Genomic DNA, 12,098 nt, shown 5'->3' with positions numbered 1-12,098 from the left:
CACCACATTTACTTTTGTAGCAGTGCAAAACTGTTTAAAAAATAATTCAATTGATCCCCTGAAAGCTCAGCTGGTAAAGGTGAGTATTCAAACCAGGAAGGTGCCGGGTTTAATCCCTGGTCTGTGCTGAGGGAGCTGATCTCAGCTGTGGGCGATGGTAAGGTGCTATAATTGTCTCTCTGAACATCTGGGTTAGGGAGGAACGTTTGGCCTGAGTTTGCTCTCCCAATCATCATACAGTGACCCTGGACGTGTGTGCATGTGGACATCGGATGAGTACAGGATTGATCTTGTTCAAATAGTCTGCCAACATTTGCTGCCTAGTGTCACATATGATAATGGATGTTTAAGGAAAGTGCCAGATTGTACTCTTAAGTCTTCCTGCACAGTTTCTTGGTGGGGAATGATTTCCTGCCAGGCTAATGCCAGTGACTGCTCTCCAAGATGATGTATCAGAGACACCTAACTGGCCAATGCCTTCCCATGGTGTCACCATGACTGGAGTTATGGGATTGAACCCAAATCCTATTATGGAGGTGAATTTCCAAAGGCGTTCTCCTGCTTGTCTGCTATAACTAGTGGAAGAGCCACAGCAACACTGGAACAATGGCGTAATTGGTGTTTACACTTTTTCCCCGGACTCAACAGCTCTTCCACCAAAGTTACAACCTACAAGTGGGAGATCCCCTGTGGAAAGTCTCCCCCCCCCCCCCCCCCCCCCTCCACAATGAGTGTAGTGTCAAAGTGCTATACCATCATGCTGCCCTGCCAGTGCTGCAATAATTACTTTAAATGTCTGGATGGAAAAAACTGCAGTGGCTGTCAGTCAGTAATGCAAACTGTTGAAGTAAGATTATCTCTGATCAGCAGATGACTGGTACAGATAAAATCAGTCAATCCTGCTGATTGCTGTGCATAATGTTAGGTGGCATTTAACCTGCAGTACTACAGTTTGAGGCAAAAGAAAAATATGTAAAAACCTACGGAATAATTAGTACTTGGAAATAAGAATGATCTGGTTGAATTGAATGTGATGATGAAGCTTAAATGGCTGTGAACACATCCGGTACCCCAAGATGACAGACTAGCCTTGAACTTCTCTCTCTTGTTTAGAATTTACATTCCAGAGAGTACTTGATTTATCATTGTATTTGTAATCCTTGCCACTATAGATGTGTGGTTTGGAGGTTTTGTATTTCACTGTATTCTGCCTCCTGATGACTGGTTCTAAAACTTTGTAATGCCACAGATGGATGTTAAAGTAGTTTTGCCGGTATTACGTTATAGCTGATTAGGTGCCATATTCATAATAAAATACAATTGTGTCTATATTCTGACTGCATATGGCATTCTGAATTTGTAAGCTATTGTCGCTGCAGCTAATCTAAACTGATTGTTAATTGCTGTACTTGCATCTCCCTGAGGAAATTATAGTACTAAAGGGCATTTGTGCACATTACAGGGTCATCGTGCAGGAACTGTGTTGTTATCCAGGTCCTGATGGTTGACTAGTTTTCTTCAATTTAACAATGTTATCCCTCCCCCATCACTCTTCAGTTAAGTGACCTTTAAACTCTGAATTCCAGCAGCCTGGCTGATATTCCATTCCTATTGTGTTTCAGGTGTCTTTGGTGCAGTGGACAGAGTGCGTAGGCCTCACTCTTGTCGGCCGGGACCAATCCTCTATGCAGCTGAGGACACCCGGAGGACAGATTCTGAATTTCAGTATCTTGCAGGTGTTTCCATTTACCTACGAGAGCAAGCGCATGGGAATCATTGTCAAAGTAAGTGTTGAAAAAGAACATTGAAATAAATGGTTGAGTTAATCAGTGCTATTTTCTTTCTAATATTTTTTTCCATCAATTTACTTTCTCACTTCCCCGTTACCTTTTGAAGGTCTTGACTACTGGTTGGGCTCCCATTCCCCCATTCCACAGTTACTAGTGATCCACCGGTGTATCACCCAAGTGGCCATTATTCATGTTGCTAGTAAGCGTCGGCAAGCTATTCGACTGCAGTGGGCATCGTAACCAAGCTGATCGTGTCCTTATTTGATATGCACACACCCAGCAGGGATTGCTAGATAAGAATCACGCGTGGGATCCCCACCTGATATTTCCCCTCCCTAGCCCAGGGACACAGAGGCCAATTGCAGATTGACATTGAGATCAGCTAACTCAGCAAAGTCAGGAGAATCAAACCTAGGTCCTGTATGGCTGAGCTGATCATTGAATAAATTCACTGAAACATTGCGAAAGCTTTGCATATTTATTCAAGCATTTTTTCCCAAAAAGTACAATATTTTTAAAATAGTGGGTCAGATCAGTGCTATCCGTGCAAACAGAGGAATGCTTGAAGCATCCTGCCATTTAAGGCAAAGATTGTAACTCCTGTAAGCAGTAAAAATAAATTTGTCATCTTCTCTGACTGTGTTAATATTTTTAGCTACCATCATTTCCTGTACTGCTGTGTGGTAAAATACATAAATACTGATCTGTTTAATCTCTGGAACATTTGTCTAAACACAAACTGTTTATGGTGTTCTGTAATTTGATCAAAACTGGATAAATTCTGACCTCAACTCATCCTTGAACTCCGTTATTTAATTTTTGGACCAATTGTTACCTGTCTTTCTGCAGTTTGTTTGGAACAAATTCAGTAAACTATCTTATAAATTTTTGCATCTCTTGTAATTGAGGGTGACATTTACCACTGCAAGGTGCAAGTCAAGAGATACATAACTGCTGCTAAAAAGCACGCACTCCTGGAAATGAATCTGCAGCCCTCTATTAAATTGATGATAAATTCTGTTGCCCAACAACCACAATAAGATACTCCCTCATTTTTATGTTTAAAAGCTGAGCGTGGGAGTGCAGTTTAAATGTCAGGAGACCCTTGTGCTCAGGAAATGACCAAACTTTAGTTAGCATATTCCTTGAAGTATTTAATCCAATTATTATTGCACAGAAAAATGATTGTGACACGATATATTTAAAGATGGGATCACAATTGAGGCGATGTTCAAAGCCCTGCAATTTGTTACAGCTCATACCTCATTGAAACTAAGAATTTTGTATATGCACAGGCTATAAAGTTTGTCAATCCATAAGTGCTTATCTGGGCTCTGGTGTGCTCTGATGGTGTTTGGTAGACACTGGCAAATTTTGTGTCGTCTGATAAAAAGAGGAGCACAGCCACATTTACGATGCACATTCTCAATTTAATAGGAAGGGCCACTGATGCAGGAACTTTCTGATGCTGAGACTTTTTTTAAAGAAAGAAAAAAAAATCTTGCCAATTTTCTCTTCCTCACCTCCTCTCTCCCCTCCCCTCCCATCTTCTCCTCATTATGTTGAATCCTTGCTGGGATACGGTTCCACAGGCACCAGTGGCCCTCTGGTACTCACCTATGTGACCATTATACACGTGTGAATCTTGACGTTGAACGTCGGCAGATTCTTCAACAAAAGGGTCATCACAGTCGAGCTGAATCTTGCCCTCGCCTGGCATCTGCAAACGTGGGATGGTGAGGGGTTGCACTGTATAGCAATCAGGAGCTGGAACACTGGCTGACTTTTCTTTCTCTATCCCAGGGGAGCTGAGGCCAATTGTAGCACTTCTTTGTCACCACAGCTGAGATCACTTAACTGAGCACAGACATGGAACCACCCTGGTCTGCATAGCACAGCTACTCACTGGATAAGCTCACTGAGCCATCGTGGGAGGCTGACATCCTTTGATTTCCTAAATTTTAACTTTAAAACTTAAGCAAGGTTTTTTTTTTCCATTTTGTGAGCTGAGTCCTCAACACCTTTGTTCATCCAGGAACTACCCACTGTTGTCTTGCAGTTCAATAATATCTCCAGGAATCACGAGACTCCACACAGAACATGGCGAGAACTTCTGATAAATGATGTGAAGCTATCTAATAATGTGTTGCATAAAAGATTTAAACCAGGAAGGATCTGATCCTCTTGTTACATTATGAAATGTCCATCAGGCCCACATATGCTCACCCCATTCCTTGCTAGACTCATCCCCCTATCTCTCCTCACCTCCTGGGAGAGCAGAAAAATATAGAGACCTCTAGCCAATTCAGGAATCCTCTGTCAAGAATTCCTCTGCGACCCCTCCGTCATGACCGGGCACACTCTGGGAAGCCCCAAATCTGTAGGTTATTTCCCAGAATAATTCGTCTTGCCTTCCTTATGCCACTATTGTCATATTTCAAAAATGGTTCTCGTTCGACCCAGCCCCATCACCTCAAACTATCTACTTGTATGTTAACAATTCCCTTTTAATAATTTTAACCACCTAAATCAGATCACCTCTAACTCTAACCCCCTCTCCCGAATCCAAACCCAGGGTATGAAGTCTATTTCCATAGCTCTGAGGCTGGGGATTATCCTCGCTGTCCTTCTCTCTATCTTCTCTAGAAACACAATGTCCTTGAGGTGGGGGGACCAAACTTGTACTTTCAGACGAGGTTACACCAAAACCTTCTATTACCGCATTATTGTGGCTCTAGTATTATACTAAATAGCCTGGGCATTACAGCCCAAGACCCTTTTCATTTTAACCAACCTCATGACACTGCAATTGAACCTTTAGGGAGCAGTCAATGATCACTCCCAAGTCTTTCTCCCTTCCTGTCACCTTTTAACCTGCACCTCCTCGTGCTATAAACAGCACACTTATATTGAAAGATGTTCGTCAGTCTTAGGTCCACTTCCCCGATCTATCCAAATCTATTGCGATAAATTTCCTACTTCTAAAGTCCTGATTCTACCATATAATTTGCTTTCATCTGCAAATTTAATTAGCCATAGCCAAATTGTAAATGAATATAATAAACAGAAGGTGACCCAGCACCGAACTTTAGGGCATCCAACTAGTGCCTGAACTCCACTGAAAAGTTACTCTTTTTAAAACCTGCCTATGCTTATGGTCCTTTATCCAAATGTGATCTATCTGGTCATAGCACTCTTCTCACCATGGAATTTGATATTAGATGCACGCAATTCTTAGTGCTATAAATAAAGCTGTTTAGCTTGTTCATAATTGCAGAAGGGACTGAAATCATGGTTGGAAAAAATTTTGGTTTTAGGTATGATTTATAGGTTGCTTGTTTCATCCACTTGAAATAAACAAAACTCAGGCAGGTTTGAAGTTACTTTGGGTGGACTGAACGTACAGTTTCTAACTGTACAGATACCAAATACCTAATTTGCGGGGGTGAAGAAAACATGGCCGCTAGCAACTGGCCTGTCCAACAAAGGCCTTGTCCTCGCACTTCGTGATTTTACATTTATCTTAGTTTCTGGACATTTAAAAATCAAGGGTTGAAAAATATAACTTGGAATTTTGTTTTCTTGACATGGCGTATATATCAGAGCACAGTGTGTTTCACTGGGTCATTTTTGAATTTGAATTTCCTTTGCCACGATTGGGAAAGTAGCGTTGTTGCACATCTCTATTTACAGCTGCCTGTTGTTTAGCAGGATGATGGTGCCTTCTCTCGTTCATTCCTTTTCTTTAACTGTCTTGTACACAGAGAGGTAACAGAAACCTAAGCTATCGTTTGGACAACTCAGCAGGGATCATTTGAGAAAGTAACAACCTCCTGCTGAACTTGGGTTGGGGAAATGGCTAACGTGCATTGACTGCTGATGCAGTGTCAGTGTTTGTAAACATTGCAGCTACTTCTTGCAAGACAGGAAGTCCGGCTTTGTTTTTACATTCACAAGTAATGTTAGCCACATTCATGATTAAATGCATTACATTTCCACTTGATCCGTGACCAGTACCTCCAAAGCAACTGATTTAACCAAAATTCAAAGCCTTGAGAAGAAGGAATCAGCTATTTTATTTCATATACAATTTATAAATGTAGTTAGTTCTACAAAAGCAAACACTGATTTTAAAAATCATTAATTAGCTGGGCTTGAATTTTTGAAATTTACAACTGTAACCAATTTTCTGTATTTAAAGGCAGGCAAAATGGCAATCTGATGCCACAGTGCATTAATATCCCTGAAGTGAGTTATTTGTAGCAGGGCTAGTTTTTTAAAAAAAATGTGGAAATTCAATATGATGTAGTTATCTTTTCAGTGGTGTGGGTAGCTCATCTTCTGGAAGAAGCAGCAGTGCCTTATGTAGAGAAGTAAACTTGGCTGCTGGTTTATTTTAAGGTTCTAAAACAAGTTGAGAGGTTCTTGTATCTCCAAGTTGAAAATGTTTTTTAGTAATTGCCCATTTATAAGCACTTTGTGTTTGCCATGCACTCTTGGAAAACTGCGTATAGTGTTTACAAAAGTGTAAATGAGGTGAGTATTAGAACACTTGATTGCTGGGAGGGCAGTGTTGTTTTGCAGTAACATTTCATTCCATTCCATGCTGAAGTCATCAAGCTCTGAAAATGAGTGCTGGAATGTAGTAATGAATGAAGGACAGTTTCTTGGATACATAATTATAAAAGTAACAAAGGTGAATTCCTATTGTGTTTCATCTTCATATCCAGCATTTCCTGCGGAAAGGCTCAGACATGTGATTTGTGTTTTTTCGTGAGCCCTCTCTGGAATATTCCTTTGATGTACTTTGGCAAACAGCTGCCAGTGATTGGAACTAACATGGTTTCAGGTTTCACAAACAGATGACCAATGATGGGTGTTAACTTGGGCAAGTTTAATTTTTAATGTTTTAAGTGGGTTCCTAGGTGTTTTTTTCTTTTGATGAAACGCCCTTCCACCTCTCTTTCTCCTCCTTTAAAATCTCCTCAAAACCCTCTGTCCTTTGCCGTGCAGGCATGTGTTTTCCATACACAGGCTTCTGAAGCACCTTGAGATTTTTTTCCGTTAAAGCGGTGATATAAATAATAGTTGTTGTTGTACTGACTGTCTATCTGAGAAGTTGCCCTTTAAGCCTGGAAAGTGCAAGTGTGGCTAAGTGAGGCTCGTTAGTGTCATCTGTCCTTGCAGGAATTTGGCAGTGAACAAAGTACTCAAGCTGTTCCTCTCAATGCCATGCCCCTGTTGTAATTGTGTTTTTTGACTAGGATGAATCTACAGGAGAGATTACATTCTACATGAAAGGGGCAGATGCGGTCATGATGGGAATTGTTCAGTACAATGACTGGCTTGAAGAAGAGGTATGTAGTCTTCCTCATATTCTTGTTCACTCTTAAAGGACAGGGTCCTACAATGGCTGTACCTTTGAGTATTTGAGCACAAATACCCTCCTGTATATTTGTAGAAACAAAAGAAAAGTGACCGAAGTGGCCGCCGCCTTGATTCTCTTCATTTATAAAGGCAGGCTGCTGACATTGCAACCCCGATTTTAAGCAGGCAGGGAGTTAAAATTAGAGGAGTGAACTTGTCTCCATGTTTGAGCCACGCTCACAGCCGCGCCATTTAACTCCCTGGTCTCTGGAGATGTGGAGGCACTTTCCACAGCCAGGCAAAGGCCTCATAAATATGCAAAAGTCTGGATCCAATGACTCAGCTAGGACCCTGACGCCATTTTAACTCTGGGTCGTGCGAGTTCAAAATGAGTGCAAGAGCTGCCAGTGGTATCTGGTAGCAAGTGGGAGCAGGACCAGAAGAGGCCCAGAAAAGTTAGTAAAATTGTTTTTTTTTTCTTGGTTTCCTTGTGAGCCAGGAGAGGTAGAAATGGTCCTTTGGGCCGGCCCCACAAGGAAACCTTTTGGCCTCCCCTGCCCCAAGCTTTACTTCCCATCCCCTGACTGAGACTGCATCTGGACCCCACCCCCGCCCCCACCTCACTACTTCTCTTATGCCGGGGACAGATCCCTCAGTTCCAATACACAAAAAATTAAGTACTTCAATTATTTCAATGAGATATATTGCCCCTTTAAGTATCAACCCACCAGCTTTAAGTGGGGTGTCTGTTGTGCGTGCGCATACAAACACGCTTGGATCAAACCCAGAAGTGGACGTGTTGGAGCCAAGATGCGGTCCCACTCCAAAAAGCTAGTATTTTAACCTCCCACCTGCCCCCAACCCACCCGTTCTTGGGAGTTAAAATTACCCCCATCATGTTTTAACACCTCCCATGGAAAAAGCAGGTGGTACTATGTATGAACAAGCCTTCAGCAATTTATCTGCTTGATTTTTTTCCTCAAAATGCTTGCATTGAATCACAATCCAATATATTATTCTTTGTAATATATACAAGAATGCATACAAATTAAAGACTTGCTGGATGTAGACCAAGTAATGGAGCTGGGCACTAACCAATGAACAAATAGAGGGCACGCGATATGTGAAGTGTATCGAAATAAAGTATCTGATTTATTTGGGAAGATATTTTATTAGGAAGAACCCAGTACTACGTGAGTATAAAATGATCTGTCAGAATCATAACCAACATAGAGCATCTGATTTGTTTCTGTTGTTCTGATTACTATTTGATTACAGTGTGGCAACATGGCCAGAGAAGGACTTCGTGTTCTAGTTGTCGCCAAAAAGTCCCTAACAGAGGAGCAGTACCAGGATTTTGAGGTAATTAGATCTCTATTTGAATTCTCTATCAAAAAGATGGTTCAGCAGTTTTAGACAGTGTATTGGGAAGATCCCAGGTTTGATCTCCAATTTGTGCAGGGCAGCAATTCGAGAGCTAAAGTTGGCCTCATGCCCTGAGTTAGAAGAGAAAAAGAATCAACCTGTTTTCCAGTTCCTAAATACTAGAAACCACTGCAGGAAACGTCCAAATGTGGATGTTGGGCGAGGATGGACTACGGCTTGGCTTTGGTGCTGATGAGGTCTATGTAATTCACCATGCTGTCACTCACTCTTAAGATTCACATGGCTAATGGCCATTTTGTGAGATACCAGAGGACACCCATGGAACTGTACTCTGGCAAGAGGAAAACACTTTGGAAGGGGAAAGAAAATTGATAGATTTGTTTTAAAAGTCACTGCAACTTTACTCTTTCGTTATGACTTAAGTTGTGTCAAATGTACCAGACAAATTTGTGTGAGAATGAATGAATGGTAAAAAAATGTCTCTCCTTCAGACTCGTTATAATCAAGCGAAGCTGAGTGTGCATGATCGGTCATTGAAAGTGGCAACCGTCATTGAGAGTTTGGAAATGGAAATGGAGCTACTTTGCTTGACTGGAGTGGAGGACCAGCTGCAGGTTGATGTCAGGCCTACCCTAGAGATGCTGAGAAATGCTGGGATAAAGGTAAGAAACCATGTTCCAGTGTACAACAGAGCCAAAGTTCTGTTGCGGCTGACTAAGAAGGACTCACACTTTAGATTGTAATCCTGAAGTCTTGTTTGCAATTGCACAAACACTTTTTTTTGCCAGTGCTCTGAAACTACGGCTGAAGTTACACTGCACTGTGTGAACGCAAACTGGTGGGAGACTGCCTCCTGGAGGAAGCTTCACATCTCATGGCTTTAGTGTGCTTGGTAGTCTCCTAAGTTTACAGCCACTTCTTGATGTGCACTTAAAACCACATTGCATCAATGCTGACAATATTCATAGTTCCTTGTAATTTTATACTGTTTCTTCTAGGTGTGGATGCTCACTGGGGACAAACTTGAAACAGCAACTTGTACGGCAAAAAATGCACATCTAGTGACCAGGAACCAAGACATCCACATCTTCCGAACTGTAAGTGATTCCACCAAGTGGATCCCCAAATAACTGGACGGCTCTGAGCTGTGCAATGTTAACACTTTCACATCACAAGCATCTTTCAAAAAGGCTGTGTTGACACCAGCATCTCTTTCAATAAATGTAATTGCAACACTTGGAGGGGGGAGAAAAAGCATGATTTAAATCTCCTCCACTTTTGAAGGTGCTAACTTATGCTGTGTATGGCTCCATGGCCGATAATGGATACCCCTGGTACTGTGCTCAAATGGTCATTCTTTATATATGAGCCAAAACAGTGTCTGACTATCTGACCATCAAAACATTATTGTTCTTATGCGATATCTGTATTTGTGAACTATCTATTAGGGCTCGATAGACAGCAATCAATGGCTGATTTCTCTCTTTATTCCTACCCTTGCCCTCCTCTGCCAGATGAAGGGCAGTGAAGCCCATCATTATCCCTCACTGCTACCATGGTTGAATTTTAAGTCAGTTTGGCTCAGTAGTACTCAAACTTCTGAGTCCAAAGGCTGTGGGTTCAAGCCCCACTTCAGTGCATAATCTAGGTTGATACTTCAGTTGTTACTAAAAATGAGCTACATTCAAGAGTTGCCTTCCATCAGGTGAGATGTCTGTCGGCTCAATTGTGAAATAGGTGATGCACTGACCATTGAGCCACCAACAGAGGACAGACTATTTAAATAGAATGTTTTTTTTTCCATAACCATATGTGGTGGGGGTGTGGGGAAGGGGAGACAAAGCAAAAGATATCAATGTTAATCACAATCCTGGCTTTAACTTTCTAGTTTTTTTAAATGCTAAGCTCTGAAACCTCTTAATATTGCAGTGAACAACCTGACCAAAAACACTTGAAAAAATATAATTTTCTGAAATCTTTTTCTGTTTGCTCCTAATAACAATACTTTGTCATTTTAGCTGAAATGTAACTTCCTATTAGCAAGAATACAAAATTCTGTGCAGTAGCTCAATCTCCAAGGAAAGACAATGATGAAACTAGTTTGGAAAATGTCTCACAGGTGACATACGAAGTAGTTGGCTTGACTTTTGGTCGAGCTTTGTACATGTCGACAATTGACATGTATATATTACATAATAAATATCGCCCAAATAATGAAAATAAGGACACAACTCTGTTTTCTGTATACTGTTTCTTTTCTTACCAATTTTGTCTCCTATCCACCTCTCGTGAGGGCATTAATTCCTGCCAGGATATGATTTTATGGGTGCTGTATACCCTTCGTTACCTTCCTCAAGTTGCCATTTTTCATGTGTGTGCCTTGACGGTTTAGGTCCAGCTGGTTGTGGCTTATATCCCACATTCAGAATCTGCTGTGTTTATCTTTAGGTAACCAATCGAGGAGAAGCCCACTTAGAACTGAACGCTTTCAGGAGGAAACACGATTGTGCGCTGGTCATATCTGGTGACTCGCTGGAGGTGAGCATTTATTTTGTTACTTTTTGTTAGATAGATTCTGTCCGTTTTTTTTTACTATCCAGGATTGACCTTTGCTGTGTAGATTTATTTGTGAGGCATTGATATTGGTGGCTCAATTCTATTGCCAATTTTCTTCTCTCTGACAGGCAATAACTCTTGCTGATGAATGATTTCACAGGTGCTGATAGTCCTCCTGTACCTTATCCAAGGCATTGTTCCTCCAGAATGAGTCTGGACATTGGAGGGCATCACGGTCAAGCCCAGTCCTATTCCACATGTGACCGTACAGTCATGCCCGATTCCAGCACAAAATGGACTTGATTTATTGGAAAGTGGGGTAGATATTCATCACTCCAGGTCTCTGTCCATTTTGCATATCACCCGATTTATGCTGGAGGCTAGGGGATTTGATGGGCGGGAGCATAATTTGAATATTTTAATGAAGTCCTGATGACCTCATTTAAACATTGACGTTTGTAAGTGCTGAGTACTTACCTACCCATATAAATCCAGGGTTGCTGGGGAACTGAGCTGTATACAGAATTTCATTTTAAGAGTCCAATGTGAACATTGTTTTGCAAATTTTCACGCCATTTCAGTATGATTAGGTTTCTCCCCAGACAGATGCAGAATGCCTGGTGACAGGTGGATACAATAGCTATTCTTCATGCTGCATCCTCTATACACCGTTGTAATAAAACGAGAGTAAGAAACAACGCGCCACAGCGCCAATCAGCAACATCATGCACATAAAAATGTTGTCATGCTCAGTATGTGTAACCTCAGATCCTATTAAGCCAGGCTATACTCCTAGTGTGGAGGGTGGATGTTAATTGAAGCATGAGGAAGACCTATTTCAATGGTTAATCCACCTTCTGCTCTTTCATCAAAATGTGTGAAATGGAATAGACCATGGGGGACTGTGGTATGAAATGTGCTTGGTTGTACAAGCCTTGCAGGTATATGACATAAAATAGGGTTGGCCATTGGAGATGTTGTATTTCTGTTTCTAACAGG

At 41.4% G+C, this 12,098-nt stretch overlaps 1 protein-coding gene across 1 annotated transcript in view; it reads left to right on the top strand.

Annotated features, from left to right (window-relative positions):
* Positions 1-12,098, top strand: part of LOC137335296 (probable phospholipid-transporting ATPase IIA) — a 128,272-nt gene that overhangs the window by 82,257 nt on the left and 33,917 nt on the right. The window contains exons 15-20 of the mRNA XM_068000601.1: positions 1,623-1,784; positions 7,055-7,147; positions 8,436-8,519; positions 9,035-9,205; positions 9,542-9,640; positions 10,992-11,081. Of these exons, the coding sequence (XP_067856702.1) occupies positions 1,623-1,784; positions 7,055-7,147; positions 8,436-8,519; positions 9,035-9,205; positions 9,542-9,640; positions 10,992-11,081 (699 nt within the window). The remainder of the gene's footprint in view (positions 1-1,622; positions 1,785-7,054; positions 7,148-8,435; positions 8,520-9,034; positions 9,206-9,541; positions 9,641-10,991; positions 11,082-12,098) is intronic.

This window comes from Heptranchias perlo, chromosome 19, assembly GCF_035084215.1.
Source record: "Heptranchias perlo isolate sHepPer1 chromosome 19, sHepPer1.hap1, whole genome shotgun sequence".
NCBI lineage: Eukaryota > Metazoa > Chordata > Chondrichthyes > Hexanchiformes > Hexanchidae > Heptranchias > Heptranchias perlo.
The sequence above is the reverse complement of the archived record's forward strand: the minus strand, read 5'-3'. Positions and strand labels throughout refer to the sequence as shown.